Genomic DNA, 16,895 nt, shown 5'->3' with positions numbered 1-16,895 from the left:
AGGTCCAGGATGGAGTGACACAAGGGACTTGATGAGCTCCAGGGATGGAGTCTGGATGGGAAGCGGCTGGCAGAACAGGGAGGACAGCAGCAGTGCTGGGGCCGCTTGCCACCGTGACCCAGAGGGAAGGAGGCCAGGCCTGTGTGTCCCCTGGCTGAGCTCTGCGGGTGACGTCCCCAGGCCAGGATGCAGGATCCCCGAGGCCCCGGGGTTCGAGGCCCGCTCACCGCGTGAAGGTCCAGTGCCGGGGTACAGTATGTGTCCTACATGCTAGTGGTGCTTCCTGTACGTGGGGCACGTGTGATTCTCAGTCAGTTCCAGTGGACGGCACAGACCCCACACTGCAGCCCCAGGAGAAATTGCTGGAAGCAGTGACTGCCGCCCACCCACCAGGGGCCCTCCGATCTATGCACCTGACATTCAGCCCACACACCTCTACAACCTGAGCTCTGAACTCCCCAGGAACACTTCAGGGACTAAATGTTCCGCATCCACTATACCTTCCCGCAGAACCCGCAAAGGCAGGGTTTCCGGAGCACAGGGCCCCCTGGAGAGATCTGAGCACTGGCACGGATGCATGCTTCTCCTCCCACCCACTTCCCATTCCTGACCCCAAACCTGCATGGCCTCCTGTACTGAGGATGTGGTGGCATCCGGGACCCTCTCCACGAGTACCCAGGCTGCACAGGGGTCCCAGCTCCATCCTCGGTGTGTGAAACAGGCCCCCTCACCCATTCCACAAATATACCCTGACACACACTGAGGCGAGAACACAGCTCCTTCCCTAGGATGGATTTGGCTGGGAATTCCGACGCCATAGCCAGACATTCCCTCCAAACCTCGCCATGCCTGAGGATGGAGGGCCTCTGACCCCTCCAAGGAGATGAAATTCCAGGTGCCCAGGTGCCGCCCCCCACCGCACGCCCATCTGCTAGGCCAGCACCCGTGACAAGGAGGCTGCACTCTGGGTCTTCCGAGCAGCTGCAGGTGGGCCTGGGCACGGCTGGAGGGGCTCACAGAGGGTTTGTGTTCGAGGCTGTGTCACAGTGTGCTGTGTTCGGCGGCGGGACCCAGCTGACCGTCCTCGGTGAGTCTCCCCCTTGCCCTTCTCTCTGGGTTGCAGTGTACAATTTCGGGGGACACTTCTCTCCTTTCTTTTCGGACTAGGGCAGAGGCTGAAGGCCTGTGGGGTCTGCACATTTGGCCCCTTTCTCTGCTCCTCATGCCTCCACTGGTCCCATTCTGTCTGCTGTCTATTGGGAGGTGCGGGGGACAAGCCCCAAACTCCCCTGATGTAAAGAAATTGGGGCTCATTGGGGGTTCAGCTCTCACCCCAGGGGAGCCTTCTCCTCAGGACTTGAGGATACTGGGCTCCCTACTCAGGGCCTCTTGGCTTCAAGAGTCTGGGGGGAAATGAGGGGTGAAGGATGAGGACAAGGGGGGCTCAGGCTGTCAGCAGGGCCATAGGCTGAGGGAAGGTTGCTGGGGACCGCTCAGGTGCTAGCTTCTATCTCTGTGGGGTCCCGGCCAGAGGGCTGCCAGGAGCACAGTGAGGAGAGCCTTGGTCTCAGGGCCTGGACACAAGAAGGGGGAAGCAGGCCAAGTGGTCCAGGATGAAACGAGGACTTCAGAAGAGGAGAGGGCCCAGGGTGCTGGGGACAGTCAGACACCAAGAACAGGACAGGTCTCAGGACACTGGGGCAGCAGAGGTCCATCCGTTCCAGGCCTACCACAGCTAGAGAGCCCCCTGAGCAGATATTTGGGTCCAGGGTGCCTGATAGGGTCAGGTGAGAGACCCAGAGCCTGCCGGGCACTCAGAAATCCTAGGACAGACAGACTCCCTGGCAGAACTTCACACACCAGGGAGACCCCTCACAACAGACACAGTGCCAGCCTCAGAACTGAAAACTCATCCCGCACGCAAACCCTCCATCTGCTGCCCGCCCTGGAATCCAGCACCAGGGACTCACGGCCCTTCTCCACTCAGCATCCCTGGGCGACAGGGGTAGGGGTGTCCGTGGGGATGTGGGCAAGACTGCTGTGAGGGGGTGAGGCGGTCTGGGGACAGGACACCTCCTTGTCACATGGTAACAGACCCCGCGACAAGGGACACACCAGCTCTAGGAAATCGCGGGGAAGCCCCTGGGGATGTCCCACTGGGAACGAGGTCCAAGGACAGACACATCCAGAAGGCAACCAGCGTCTCCAGGCCGGCAGAGCCAGTTCCGGGGGTGGGCTGGGTGGATTCGAAGACTCTGGAAGCTGGAGAGAGCCTGAGGTCAGGCAAGGGCCAACAAACTAGAGGATCTGGCACTCAGATTCTTCCCCACAGAAGGCGAGGGAGCCAGCCCCTGGCTGCCCTGACCTCAGGTGGGCAACGGCGGCCTGAGGCCCAAGCCAGGGACACGACACAGCTATACCCCTACATCAGGACTGAGGTAGGAGCTGCAGAATAAACCTCTGACCTTGACCTGCGCCCCCCATCCCCACAGGTCAGCCCAAGTCCGCACCCTCGGTCACGCTCTTCCCGCCATCCTCTGAGGAGCTGGGCGCCAACAAGGCCACCCTGGTGTGCCTCGTCAGTGACTTCTACCCCGGCGCCGTGACGGTGGCCTGGAAGGCAGACGGCAGCTCCATCACCCAGGGCGTGGAGACCACCAAGCCCTCCAAACAGAGCAACAACAAGTATGCGGCCAGCAGCTACCTGAGCCTGTCACCTGACAAGTGGAAATCTCACAGCAGCTTCAGCTGCCTGGTCACGCACGAGGGGAGCACCGTGGAGAAGAAGGTGGTCCCCGCAGAGTGCTCCTAGGTCCCCGACACCCTCTCCCACCCAGGGGGCCTGGAGCCACAGGACCTCCAGGAGCTCTGCCCTCCCACCAGGGTCATCCCAGCCCTTCTCCCTGCACCCAGTCGACACTCAATAAAATGTCCTTTATTCAATCAGAAATCGTGCTCTCTCCTCATTGCGTTTCAAACCCTTTGTGTCCCGAGCTCGACCACACTTAGGGGTGAAGATCAATCTTTTCCTTTGGGGAAAGGAGTCTGCAGGAGGCATCCTCATGGTTTGCGGATGGGTAGTTGTCTTCTGACCTAGAGGAGCAGAAGAACATTGCAGAACAGCAAATACCAACAGCACATGCGAGATGGAAGACTGTCCTCCACAGTGCCTCTGTGTTTTCTTTTCTTTTGTGGACCATGCCCACTGCGAGTCAGAGCTGCCCTCGCAGCCCTTGCTCCCCGTGTTTTGGGAATCATTTCTGAATGCATCCCTGAGCCTGGGTTCTCAGACTCTGGAAACTGCCCCCCCATGAAATGTCCACTCTTCTTTCCCGAGAGGCCCCCTTCTTGGCGATATGATTTCCCTGGCTTCCTACGCTTGGCGGACCTTCCCCACCATCACACCCTACAACATCCTCCACTCCATAGGAGACCACTCCCCTGACTCCCCAGGGACACCGTTTGTGCCCCCTCGCACAGATTTTCCCTGTCACACACAAGACAGGACCCCCTGCCTAGCCACTGTCATCCCCACCCCCAATCCCACTCACGCTGGTGGCACCTCAAACAACAGTGTATCTTGGTCCCCACTTGAAATCATGTTCTCTGGGAGACAGACACCAGCTGCGCTCTCTGGGAGCCCTCCAAGCCCAAGCCAACCCATGAACCCACCGCTTGTGTGGGGGTGACCTGCCTGGGGCCTCTCTGTTGCACACATCCAGCGACAGATTGTGCCAATGGGCTGCCAGCAGATCTCTCCCCGACTCATCTACCTAGGAGCCCAGTGCGAGAGCTGAGCGGGGACACCAACGCACCCCCACGGTAGAGTGAACACAAACACACGCAAGCACACACATGACGATCACAAAGGCACTGGTCCCTTCCCGACACTGCCGCGGTGGCCATCTCTCGGGAGGATCGGGAAGAGCCGCAGTCGAGGGTCTACACGGAGTCCCCGGGTGGGATGTGAGCAAAGAACACCCAGTCTCTGCAGTCCCCGGCACAGCCAGCCAGTGACACAGAGAAGGCCAGGGAGATTCAGGTCCAGGATGGAGTGCCACAAGGGACTTGATGAGCTCCAGGGATGGAGTCTGGATGGGAAGCGGCAGACAGATCAGAGAGGACAGCAGCAGTGCTGGGGCCGCTTGCCACCGTGACCCAGAGAGAAGGAGGCCAGTCCTGTGTGTCCCCTGGCTGAGCTCTGCGGGTGACGTCCCCAGGCCAGGATGCAGGATCCCCGAGGCCACAGGTTTCGAGGTCCCCTCACCGCGTGAAGGTCCAGTGCCGGGGTACAGTATGTGTCCTACATGCTAATGGTACTTCCTGTACGTGGGGCACGTGTGATTCTCAGTCAGTTCCAGTGGCCAGCACAGACCCCACACTGCAGCCCCAGGAGAAATTGCTGGAAGCAGGGACTGCTGCCCACCCACCAGGGGCCCTCCGATCTATGCACCCGACTTTCAGCCCACACACCTCTACAGCCTGAGCTCTGAACTCCCCAGGAACACTTCTGAGACTAAATGTTCCGCATCCACTATACCTTCCCGCACAACCCGCAAAGGCAGGGATTCCGGACTGCTGGGCCCCCTGGAGAGATCTGAGCGCTGGGGGGGAAACATGCTTCTCCTGCCACCCACTTCCCATTCCTGACCCCAAACCTGCACGGCCCCCTGTGCTGAGGATGTGGTGGCATCCGGGACCCTCTCCACGAGTACCCAGGCTGCACAGGGATCCCAGCTCCATCCTCTGTGTGTGACACAGGCCCCCTCACCCATTCCACAAATGTACCCTGACACACACTGAGGAGAGCACACAGCTCCTTCCCAAGGATGGAGTGGGCTGGGAATTCCGACGCCATAGCCAGACATTCCCTCCAACCCTTCGCCATGCCTGAGGATGGAGGGCCTCTGACCCCTGCAAGGAGATGAAATTCCAGGTGCCCAGGTGCCACCCCCACCGCACGTCCATCTGCCAGACCAGCACCCGTGACAAGGAGGCTGCACTCTGGGCCTCCCGAGCAGCTGCAGGTGGGCCTGGGCACAGCTGGAGGGGCTCACAGAGGGTTTGTGTTCGAGGCTGTGTCACAGTGTATTGTGTTCGGCAGCGGGACCCAGCTGACCGTCCTCGGTGAGTCTCCCCCTTGCCCTCCTCTCTGGGATGCAGGGTACAATTTTGGGGAACGCTTCTCTCCTAACTTTTTGGACTAGTGCCGAGGCTGAAGGTCTGTGGGGTCTGCACATTTGCCCCTTTCTCTGCCCCTCGTGCCTCCACTGGTCCCATTCTGTCTGGTGTCTATTGGGAGGTGCGGGGGACCAGCCCCAAACTCCACTGATCTAAGAAAATCGGGGCTCATTGTGTGTTCAGTTGTCTCCCCATGGGAACCTTCTCCTCAGGACTTGGGGATACTGAGCTCCCTACTCAGGGCCTCTTGGCTTTAAGAGTCTGGGGGGAACTGAGGGGTGAAGGATGAGGACAAGGGGGGCTCAGGCTGTCAGCAGGGCCATAGGCTGAGGGAAGGTTGCTGGGGACCGCTCAGGTGCTAGCTTCTATCTCTGCGAGGTCCCGGCCAGAGGGCTGCCAGGAGCACAGTGAGGAGAGCCTTGGTCTCAGGGCCTGGACACAAGAAGGGGGAAGCAGGCCAAGTGGTCCAGGATGAAGCGAGGACTTCAGAAGAGGAGAGGGCCCAGGGCACTAAGGACAGTCAGACACCAAGAACAGGACAGGTCTCAGGACACTGGGGCAACAGAGGTCCATCCCTTCCCGGACCACCACGGCTGGAGAGCCCCTTGAGCAGATATTTGGGTCCAGGGTGCCTGATAGGGTCAGGTGAGAGAGACAGCGCCTGTCGGGCACTCAGAAATCCTAGGACAGACAGACTCCCTGGCAGAACTTCACACACCAGGGAGACCCCTCACAACAGACACAGTGCCAGCCTCAGAACTGAAAACTCATCCCGCACGCAAACCCTCCATCTGCTGCCCGCCCTGGATTCCGGCACCAGGGACTCACGGCCGGCCCTTCCCTACTCAGCATCCCTGGGCGACGGGGGTGGGGAGTGTCCGTGGGGATGTGGGCAAGACTGCTGTGAGGGGGTGAGGCGGTCTGGGGACAGGACACCTCCTTGTCACATGGTAACAGACCCCGCGACAAGGGACACACCAGCTCTAGGAAATCGCGGGGAAGCCCCTGGGGATGTCCCACTGGGAACGAGGTCCAAGGACAGACACATCCAGAAGGCAACCAGCGTCTCCAGGCCGGCAGAGCCAGTTCCGGGGGTGGGCTGGGTGGATTCGAAGACTCTGGAAGCTGGAGAGAGCCTGAGGTCAGGCAAGGGCCAACAAACTAGAGGATCTGGCACTCAGATTCTTCCCCACAGAAGGCGAGGGAGCCAGCCCCTGGCTGCCCTGACCTCAGGTGGGCAACGGCGGCCTGAGGCCCAAGCCAGGGACACGACACAGCTATACCCCTACATCAGGACTGAGGTAGGAGCTGCAGAATAAACCTCTGACCTTGACCTGCGCCCCCCATCCCCACAGGTCAGCCCAAGTCCACGCCCTCGGTCACGCTCTTCCCGCCCTCCTCTGAGGAGCTGGGCGCCAACAAGGCCACCCTGGTGTGCCTCGTCAGTGACTTCTACCCCGGCGCCGTGACGGTGGCCTGGAAGGCAGACGGCAGCTCCATCACCCAGGGCGTGGAGACCACCAAGCCCTCCAAACAGAGCAACAACAAGTATGCGGCCAGCAGCTACCTGAGCCTGTCGCCTGACAAGTGGAAATCTCACAGCAGCTTCAGCTGCCTGGTCACGCACGAGGGGAGCACCGTGGAGAAGAAGGTGGTCCCCGCAGAGTGCTCCTAGGTCCCCGACACCCTCCCCCACCCACAGGGGCCTGGAGCCACAGGACCTCCAGGAGGATCTGCCCTCCCACCAGGGTCATCCCAGCCCTTCTCTCTGCACCCAGTCGACACTCAATAAAATGTCCTTTATTCAATCAGAAATCGTGCTCTCTCCTCATTGCATTTCAAATATTTTGTGTCCCGATCTCAACCACACTTAGGGGTGAACATCATTGTTTTGATTTGGGGGGAAAGGAGTCTGCAGGAGGTGTCCTCATGTTTTTCAGAGGGCTAGATTTACTCTCACCCAGAAGTGCCAGAGAATATTCCAGAGATAGGAAGAGCAGAACCAAGGTAGCCCATCCTCCCCAACGTCTCTTTACTTGCTCTTCTGATGTGGACCATCAGTCCACTGTGGACATCAGTCACCAGCAGTACCAAGCCCACTGCGCTTGGTTCCCCATGGACTCCTGGATAATGTGTGAGCTCCTCCGTGCACCTGGAGCCTCAGCATGTAGTACAAGCCCCCCTCAGAGATGTCCATTCTCCTTTCCTTTATGCCCCCACTCATTGCCATGTTTTCCCTGGTTTCCTACCCCATATGGCCATTGCCTATGGTCACAACCTAAAGCATTCGCCCTTCCTTGGGGGATCTCCTGCTCTGGCCACCCCAGTGACACTGTCCTGTGCCCCTCCCACAGACGTCTCTGTCACACTCACCACAGGACCCTCAGTCCCTGGACCCTAGTCATTCAATCCCACACTGCCACTCAGGGCTCCTCCTCCCACGTGTTTCCTGGGGGTCCCAGCTATATTCAAGGTCCCTGGGTGTCAGGGACCCTGGAGAGTCCAATCCATCACTGACCTCACCACAAGGACTAAAGCCAAAATGTCCATGGGTAGTCACTGGGGCCGTGGGTTCAATGTCAAGATTACATCCCGGATTGTGCCCTGGACAGCTGTGAACTGTGTGCACTGACTCACCTTCTTAGCAGTTGGGAAGGGGCCCTGAGAACCAGGAAGACTGCTGTGCTAGGAGCTAGCTCAGGATGTCGAGTCCAGGCTCCGTGTCCCACAGACAGACTGGACATGTACGAACGCACGATCAAGTTGCATGCACACGCTAGTCCACACACATGCCTGCCATCGCACACGTGGCCATGTGGGGCACGTGTCTAGGATGTGTGGTGGCATCCATTAGCCTCCATGGACCTCACCTCAGCAGAGGGCACAGGCCCCATCATGTCTGTGTTGGAAACAGGACTGTCCGTTCTTCCAGGTGGCATTCCCCAAGCAAGCGGAGCCATAGACAGAGCTCCTTCCGGGAAGTTACCTGGGGTGAGATATGTCACTCAGACAGTCCCTCCTACCCCTCCATGGCTGGGGATGGGGGGAGGCTCACCCCCAAGGAACTGAAGATGCAGGTGGGGAGGGGGCCCCCCTCTCAAGCTCCCATGGGCCAGACCAGCCCCCACAAAGAGGAGGCTGGACTTTGAGCCTCCCAAGCAGCTGCAGGTGGGCCTGAGTTTCATGGGGAGGGGGTGTGATGCCAGGGGTGACAGAGGGTTTGTGTTTGAGGCTGTATCACTGTGTTATGTGTTCGGCACAGGGACCCAGCTGACCGTCCTAGGTGAGTCTCCCCCTTTCTCTCTCTTCTGGGACCAGAGTGATATTTGGGGGCATTTTTCTCTCCTTTCTGTCTGACCGTGCCTGGGGTTGAATTGTCCTGGCATTCTGGAAACTTCACCTTTTTGTCTGGCCAACTCACCCCTTGTAGCTTATGCCTGCTCTGAAGCACCTGGTGGGGACAGGATGGGCCAGTTCCAGTGACCCCCTCCTGCCCCTCCTCGCTGTGATTCAGAGCTGTTTCTCCAGTTGACCATCTCCTCTGGCCTCTGGGATAGAAGGAATCTTAGGTTTCCTTATGGGGTAATTTCATTCTTACCCAAATAGCCCAGAGAATATTCAGAATATAAAAGATAGGCCAGCAGGACAGGACAACCCACCCTCTGCTCCTTCCCTACATTTACCATTCTTGTGTGGACCATGTCCACCCCCAGCAGTTTGGGGCCCACTGCCCATGGTTCCCCATGGCTTCCTGGTTTAATGGCTAAGGTCCTCCCTGGAATCCTGGGGTCTCACTGGCTGGGACTGTGAGGCAAGAAGCCTCTCCCTGGAAGGGAGGAGAGCCTGAAAGACAGACACCAAGCCAAATACAGAAGCCCTATACGTAGATACTACAGAGAGTTACTGGGGGAGATCTCAGAGAGACTGCTGCTAGAGGACAGATGGATTTCTCTAGAAACTCTAAGGTCTCAAGGCTGATGCCAGCCAGGAACAAGACTGCTCAGGGGTGGGATGGCGAGTTATAAGGACAGGTGAACCTGCAGAGGGACTGAGACCAAAGAGCGGGTGCCAGGTCTCCCCTGATTGGGGCACTGGGATGCTCCCGACAGACCTGGGGGGCTCTAACCAGGGCTCACGCCTGTCATCCCCAGCCCTGCTCCCAGCACCCAATCAGCTCTCAATAAAATGTCCTTTTGTCAATCAGAATTCATGTTCTCTGCTAATTTGGGGGGGGTCTCATATTTAATTTGCAGCCTCTCCAGGATTCTCAGGGTGAGATGCATGGGATCCTAGGCACCCAGTGGGAAAGTAGCCCAAGAGGAGAGGCTCACAGTCTCCCTGGGACATGAGGAGTCTGGTCACTAGAACCTCAGTCTTTCTGTCCTCTCCTTCCACCATTCCTCCTCCAGCACAGAACCATGCCCACTCCCTGCTGTCTCTCTGGTCGGAGCCGCCATGGCTGGTGACCTGCAGATAAGCCCTGCCTACCTGACCTTGTGGGGACCCTCTACACTCTGGTGTCCTCTCTTTCCTCAGCCTGGAAACCCTGCTCTGGCCTGGACCCCCCCTCTGCTCCTGGCCTTAGCCCCCCTGTGCCCTCCTCCCCCCAACCCCACCGAGCTCAGCTTCTGCCCATGTTTACCCCCTGCCCCGTTGCTCCCTCAGGCTGGACCAACCATGGGGGTCAGGACACCCCAGTAGCTTGGCTTCACAGGCTCTTAAATCTGGGGGTCACTTTGATTCGTCACCAGAAGGCAGGTTCAGAGATGTGAGAGGAATAGGAGGAAGCCAGGAAGGAAACTATGGCACACAAGGCCTGCCAGGAGGTTTGGGCACCAGCAAAATAAGCTCTGAGCTCCCCAGGAACCAGTGCAAGGAGGGAAATAGGTGCCTCGTGATTTCTCTGAGGACACCCTGCTGGGGGGAAACTGGTGTCTCAGTGCTGAGGCCAGGCATCTTGTACCGTAATAAAAATGGGGACCTCCCCATTGATGGGAATCAGGCTCTGACCCGCATACAGATAACCACCCGGCAGCCTCAGGCTATGGCAATGACCATGAGGATGCTACCACTCCTTCTGCACGGGAAGCCCCCCGTGTTCCTGTCTCCATTACCACTCGGTCACCATGGCCCAGTGGGGCGGGGGTGGTTACGTAGTTACAGTCCCCTGATCTGGCCCAGTGTGGCCCGGGCAGGCAGGCTCCTGACCCTGGATCCAGAATGGACCCTTGGCACCAAGTCCCAGAGCCCTGCACCCACTGCACGTCCAGCTCACGCCCAGTCGGCCTGATGGCCCCTTGGGTATTCTGGGGCCTATGGGCCTCTCCCCCACTCATGTCCCAGCTCTGCCAAAGAAAGATGGGGTACTGTCTCAGGTGTATGGCTCAGAAAGTCACCTGCCATCTTCTGGGGGAGGGGGACACATGTTTATTCTGAATTCTCTCCATTCAACCCTGGAAGTCACTGGGGAAATCAGGGTCCATCAGGGGATTTTCTGGGTGGTGCTGTGGGGTTCCGGGGGTCTGGGGTTCCAGCTGCTCTCTGACATGAGGGGTTGGGAGTGGGCCTGACCCCAACACCCTCAGCCCTTTGTGCTGGGCCCCTGGGCTCCCCCTCCTTCCCTGCACTCTGGGGGCTACAGGGGGATGGACCAGGAGTGTCACCACTCAGTGGTAGCCACACCAAGTGTCCTGGATAAGTTGCTCCCTTGGCTCCTTGAGTTCGTTCCCTGTGGCTGTGTCACAGATCACCGCAAACTTAGCTCCTGAAAACAACACACACTTATTCTCTTATAGATCTGGAGGTCAGAAGTCTGAAATAGGGCCCGAAGGGAGAAACCAAGGCATCGCAGGGCCACTCCTTTTGGGGATTCCAGGGGAGAATCCATGCCCACATTCTTGCACTTATGACATCTCCTTCTCTCTTGTCAAAGCTGCAGTGGCATCTTCAAGTCTCTCCCTTTCTCTCTGACCTCTGCTTCCACCACCACAACTCCTCTCTCTCTCTCTCTCTCTCTCTCTCTCTCTCTCTCTCTGAGCCCCCGCCTCCCTCTTCCCTTGGAAAGACTCTACCTGGGGCCACCCACATAATCCAGGACCACCTCCCCACCTCAAGATCCTTAATTCCATCACATCTGCAAAATCTCTGTTGCCAGGTAGAAGAACGGGTTCTGGGGGTTAAGACATGGACACCTTTGGGGGCCTTATTTGGCTTACCACAACTCCATTGCCCTATTCCCTGGGGGCCTGGGAACTTCCTCCTATGTCCCTCTCCCTCCCTGCATCCTGTCCAGTCTGGGCCACTCCTGGGGCTCCTCAGCCCAGGCTCACCCCCCTTTTTCCCTGGCCTCTTTCAGCCCCTTCTCCTCCTGGGGTCACAGGAAAGGGACTTTGATTTTAGCTACAGCTTTGGGGCATTCTTTCCAGGTGGTCCCCAGCTAAATGCTCTCTAGGCCTTAACTATCACTGTCTTCTGCCCTTGGAAGAAGATCCTATTATGATCCTTGTCCTATGGACAGAGACACCAAGGTGAGTGACTTGCCCAAAGTCACAGCAGAGAGTGAACCTGGACACCCCATCACCAGCTACTCCAGATCTCAGCTCCTGAACCCAGGTCCCAGGCCACAGTCAGTGCCCTGCCCACTCCAGCCAGGCCCTCCCGATTTATCCAGCTACCTCCCTGGAGAGCTCTGAGCCCCCCAGAACTCAGGTTCCCAGGACCCACGGCCTAAGGGGATAGAGTTGTGGGGGCCAACAAGGGACCAAGGGGAACAGAGCCTCGAGTCAGAGTGTTTGGATTCCTCATGTCCTTTTACCTTCCTCTGGTTCAAAAATCAGGGTCAGGGCACTCAGGGGAGGGGCCAAGAGAGGGTCCCCTCCTCCTGGAGACCCCCACCTCAGTCTCAGTCCTGGGACGTGAGGGTCATAGCAGGTTCACCCTTGGTTGCCCAGCACCAAGGGAGTCCATCCTTGGCAGTTGTCTTCTCCAGCTCAGTCCCCCAACTCCCTTGACCCATCTGCTCCCCCTCAGGATGCAGGGATGCTCTGTAACATCTTCAGTCAGGGGGATGATTTCCTGAGGGAAAAACACACAAAACTGCTGGTATGGGGGTCCAGGGGAAGGGGGTCCAGTGCCAAGCACAGAAGCTGCTTCAGGGCCAGCTGTTTTGCAGGTAGGAGGCCAGGACAGCACACATCCTGACAGGTGAGAACACGGGGCTGCTCTTCCACTCTGCTCTTGACCTCCACCACAACCCCCAGTCCACTTCCACCCCTGCCATTTCCTGCCGAGGACCTTCCGGAGCACCCATTTCCTCCAGGATCACATCTGCTGCCCTGAGATGTCACCAAAGCTCCAGGGGAAGGTGCAAAAGGGCATCCAGCAGAGGAGATGGGACTTCTGGAACACTCCGGCCCAGGATGGACAGATACCCTGTGAGGAAGTACAGGGTCTGGGGTAGGGGGAGGGGAGCGTGGTGCTTTGTCCTCTGGGACCCACCTCCCAAAAACTCTCCCACCCCACCCCCATGAAATGTTAGTAACACCCATTTCCCTGAGGTCACTGCAATTGCGTACCCCTCCAATCCCCTTCCCCTGGCCCTGCCTGGTCTGGCTGCAGCAGTAATGGCCAGCAGTCAGGGCAGCTTCTAGGCCCTCCATCTCCAACAGAGGAGTGTCTCTTTGGTCCAGCACCAGCTTTCAGGAGTCCACATCTCCACGTGAGGAGCCACTCTCCCTCCATGAGAGGACCACAGACATGATCCCGGGGGTGAAAAGTAATCCGGAAGTAATGAAATGCCTGGAGATGGCCCATCTATGACCCAACAGACTCTTGAGGATTCTATTTCCCAAACAGAAAATAATGGGGCATCTGTGTGTGAAAACATCCTCTAATGGATTGTGTGCGAAAGCTCCCCTAAAGCTGGGTCACTGGGCACTCCATCAAGGCCTCTGACCTCTAACCTCCCTCAGTTATTGGGCATCCCCAGTGGCTTCCAAGGCATTCGGTTCATTCCAGAGTAGACCATCTGGCACCTCAGTCTGCCCCTCCAGGCACCCCTCCCCGATGCATGCTCTGACCCTCCAGGATGGCACATCCAGGCCAATCCACCTGCCAGTCACCTTCTCCTGTCCCTCTGGCCATAAACCTACTCTTTCTCCCACTCCCAGAACTCGTCTTGTATGCCACCTTCTCTCCTGTTGCTACCTACCTCTCCCCTGCCCTGTACTCCAGGGCTCCATGTCCCCCTTCACCCTGTCTCAAACTAGGTGGTCTCCTATCACCCCCACCTGTCCCCTGCATTTGCCAGGACACCAATGGCCCTCAAGTGTCCCGATCCAACGTCTCCTCACTGTCTTCCTCTCTGCTGACCTCTGGGCTGACTTGAGCACCGCACACCATTCTCCCCGTCTTGAACTCCTCTGGCCCCCAAGGCCCATCTCCTGAGTCCTCTTTTCTATCCTCCATCCTCCACCACCCTCTTTGTTCTGCTGTCACCCATCAGGGCCACAGGGAGCTGACCCCTTTGGCTATCTTTTCTTTCTCTTTGTAAGTCATAAACTGGATCTAAAAAGGTCTTTTTTTTTTTTTTTTTTTTTTTTTTTTTTTGCTGACCCAATCTCCCAACCTGGCCTTGGGCTCAACAACCCAACCAGGCAGCTGACCTCACTCCGGAAAGGTGGTGCCCTGCTCCAGCAGAGCCCACCAACCTGAGTCAGCTTGAGGCAGGACAGCCGTCCTGAGGTGGGGCCTCACCACCATTCGTCCCACTGGTGCTTGACCGGGTGCTGGGCTAACGTCACGGGACCCTCCATGACTGCTGCCCTGTGGTGAGACTGTCCCCTGCTCCGCTAAGGTGTTATCCCACCGGCCATATGGACGGTGACCCCTAGCTGAGCGCTGCTTCTAGGGAAGCTTGGCGCTGATGTCTGACACATGCTTGACCTGTGTGATTCCCAGGCCACCCCAACAGGCAGGTAATATCCCACACACACACATCTTAAGGAGGAGGAGACAAGTTCCCAGAGCTTGTCAGAGTCACACAGATGGGAGATACCCAGGCTCCTGACCCAAGGTCACCATGCCTCCCCTCCCCCCATGCTGGACAGGAAGCTGTGCCTGCCTGGGTCCTGCTAGTGTTCAGGGATCCCCAACCTGAAGCCACTGTCCCTTGTGAGGAGGCCATGCCTGGATCAGACCACAAAAAGGTGCTATGCATATAGAACCCCACAACCTCCAGAAATCAGAGGCATCCTGAAGGCTCTGTAGGACCTGAGTTTTTCGTTCTATATTGACTCAGGATGGGCAGGAGGCAGGCAGGAGGGGCGTCATGGGAGGACTGTCTGAATCCACAAAGCAAAGCAGGGTCAGGAGCTGTGTACCCATTTCACAGGTGAGAGAATTGAGGCTCTGACGGTGGGATGGGCAGGGGCACTACCAGGGTCACATGGCTGGTTGCTGCTGACCCGCTCCCCTGGCTCTTTCCACAGCAGCTCAGCCCAACATGACGTGTCATTCGTTCATTCACACACTCCTTCGTTCAACAGTCCCTCAGCGAGAACTGCTGTGGGCCAGGGCTGGAAGCAAGGGACAAGGACCACATGGCCAGGAAGAGCTCATATGCTGTGAGGAAACAGCTGGGGAGACTGCCACTGACCTCCACCCTCATCCCTGAGCCCCTACATCAGCTCCCAGCGCAGGGAGCGTCTGATGCTTGCAGATTCTGCTCACTTAAGATCGAACCAACAGAAACATCGGCAGGATGCCGTCACAGTCCCTCATGGACCCTTGACGTCCCAGTCAGGGCTGTCATTGCCCATTTCACTGAAGGTCACTGACCAGGAGGGTCGCACTGAAGCCCAGACCAGCTCAGAGCAGGGTCATCCCTCCCTGGAAGGAGTGATGGCCCCAGGGCACCAGGCGGGCAGGTCCACAGCAGGATGGAGAAGAGTGACAGGTCCTGGGAGGGGGGCTTGACCTGGCCCTGCCCTGCCGTAGCTGTAGGACCCTGGGCACCCCCCTCCCTTCCTGGCCTCCTTCCTGCTGGAGGCCTGGGCTAAAGGACAGGACTGTGACTGAGTCATATTGGGGGGAGGGAGGCTGTGGCTTCCTTCTCTGCCCAGAAGCCAGAGCCCAGAATAACCTCAGGCAGGGGAGGGCAGAGGGACCTGGGGGGAGGGGAAGAGAGGTGTCAGCTCTGGGCCCTGGGGGAGGGTAGGAGAGGGAGGTGACTGCTGAGCACCCTGGGGGAGGGGAGGGAGGAGAAGGAGAGGTGTCAGCTCTGGGCCCTGGGGGAGGGTAGGAGAGGGAGGTGACTGCTGAGCACCCTGGGGGAGGGGAGGGAGGAGAAGAAGAGGTGACTGCTCAGAGTATGGGGGAAGCCCAGGGCTCCTACTGAGCTGAGTCTCCCATCTGCCCGGCCCCACTCTGAGGCTGCACAGGCACAAGACACTGCTGCCCAGCCAAGCCTGGGCAGGAGGACACACTCTTCCTTCACCCCCGGCTAATTCACTGAGCCCAGCAGCGGTGGGAATGGGGTCTGACCCCAGCCTGTGTCTTATGGCGATTAAGAAACAAAGATACAAACCTAGGTTTCCAGGCACCTGGAAAATACAGCTTTCAGGGGCATCCAACAGTCACCCACTGGAATGCCCATTGGCTTAGTGACACAGGACATAGCCCAGTGACCGTCCACATCTCAGAGTGGGCGCCTCGACACCCTCCCTCCCTTCCCACACAGCAGTCTTCTCCAGGGCCTCTGTGGCCCCCATCAGGATCTGCATCTTCCTGTGTGATCCTGCAGCTGACCTCCTCCATGTGGCTCCTGAACAGGAAGTGCAGGAGGCAAGGCGGCCCTGACCGACCACACGCACAGGACCAGCTCAAACCAGCATCAGCGGAGCTGGCCGGGTCTTTCCCAGACACACTGCTGTGCAACGTCCCCAGAGACCTCGCACGGGACCCCTTTGTGAGGACTCGCTCCCTCTAGGGTGATCCAGGGGAACCTCTGCTCCCATTCAGAAACGGAGCAATTGCAGATGGTCGCAGATGCCACGGAGGGTAATGGGGTTGGGGCAGGGCCCATTTTTCTAAAAAGCCAGTTGATCACTTGGGACTACAGCAAACTTTATTTGACCAGGAACCCCATAAGTGACAGTCACCCCCAAGAACCCCATACGTGACAGTCACTCCAAGAACCCCATACGTGACAGTCATTCCAAGAACCCCATAAGTGACAGTCACCCCAAGAACCCCATAAGTGACAGTCACCCCCAAGAACCCCATAAGTGACAGTCACTCCAAGAACCCCATAAGTGACAGTCACTCCAAGAACCCCATAAGTGCCAGTCACCCCCAAGAACCCCATAAGTGACAGTCACCCCCAAGAACCCCATACGTGACAGTCACCCCAAGAACCCCATAAGTGACAGTCACTCCAAGAACCCCATAAGTGACAGTCACTCCAAGAACCCCATACGTGACAGTCACCCCCAGGAACCCCATACGTGACAGTCACTCCAAGAACCCCATACGTGACAGTCACTCCAAGAACCCCATACGTGACAGTCACTCCAAGAACCCCATACGTGACAGTCACCCCCAGGAACCCCATACGTGACAGTCACTCCAAGAACTCCATAAGTGACATTCACTCCCAAGAACCCCATACGTGACAGTCACTCCAAGAACCCCATACGTGACAGTCACCCCAAGAA

The 16,895-nt window shown here is 58.1% G+C and overlaps 1 protein-coding gene and 1 gene segment (V, D, J or C); both read left to right on the top strand.

The window, feature by feature from the left end:
• LOC123792755 (immunoglobulin lambda-1 light chain-like) overlaps window positions 1-2,950 on the top strand; it is a 388,881-nt gene extending 385,931 nt beyond the window's left edge. Inside the window, 2 exon segments of the V gene segment in view lie at window positions 1,051-1,087; window positions 2,493-2,950. Coding sequence covers window positions 1,051-1,087; window positions 2,493-2,812 — 357 coding nt within the window.
• The window catches only part of LOC123792759 (immunoglobulin lambda-1 light chain-like), a 343,464-nt gene extending 336,468 nt beyond the window's left edge, over window positions 1-6,996 (top strand). For all 5 annotated transcript variants that reach the window (XM_087857557.1, XM_087857559.1, XM_087857560.1 and 2 more), the window contains exons 3-4: window positions 5,091-5,127; window positions 6,537-6,996. In XM_087857557.1, the coding sequence (XP_087713683.1) occupies window positions 5,091-5,127; window positions 6,537-6,856 (357 nt within the window). In that variant the 3' untranslated portion in view covers window positions 6,857-6,996. The remainder of the gene's footprint in view (window positions 1-5,090; window positions 5,128-6,536) is intronic.
• The last annotated feature ends 9,899 nt before the right edge of the window (window positions 6,997-16,895 follow it).

The sequence above is a fragment of the Ursus americanus genome, chromosome 30 (genome assembly GCF_024610735.1).
Source record: "Ursus americanus isolate L20-20 chromosome 30, mUrsAme1.1.p, whole genome shotgun sequence".
Classification (NCBI taxonomy): domain Eukaryota; kingdom Metazoa; phylum Chordata; class Mammalia; order Carnivora; family Ursidae; genus Ursus; species Ursus americanus.
Note: the sequence above shows the minus strand (reverse complement) of the source record. Positions and strands in the feature narration are given on the sequence as shown.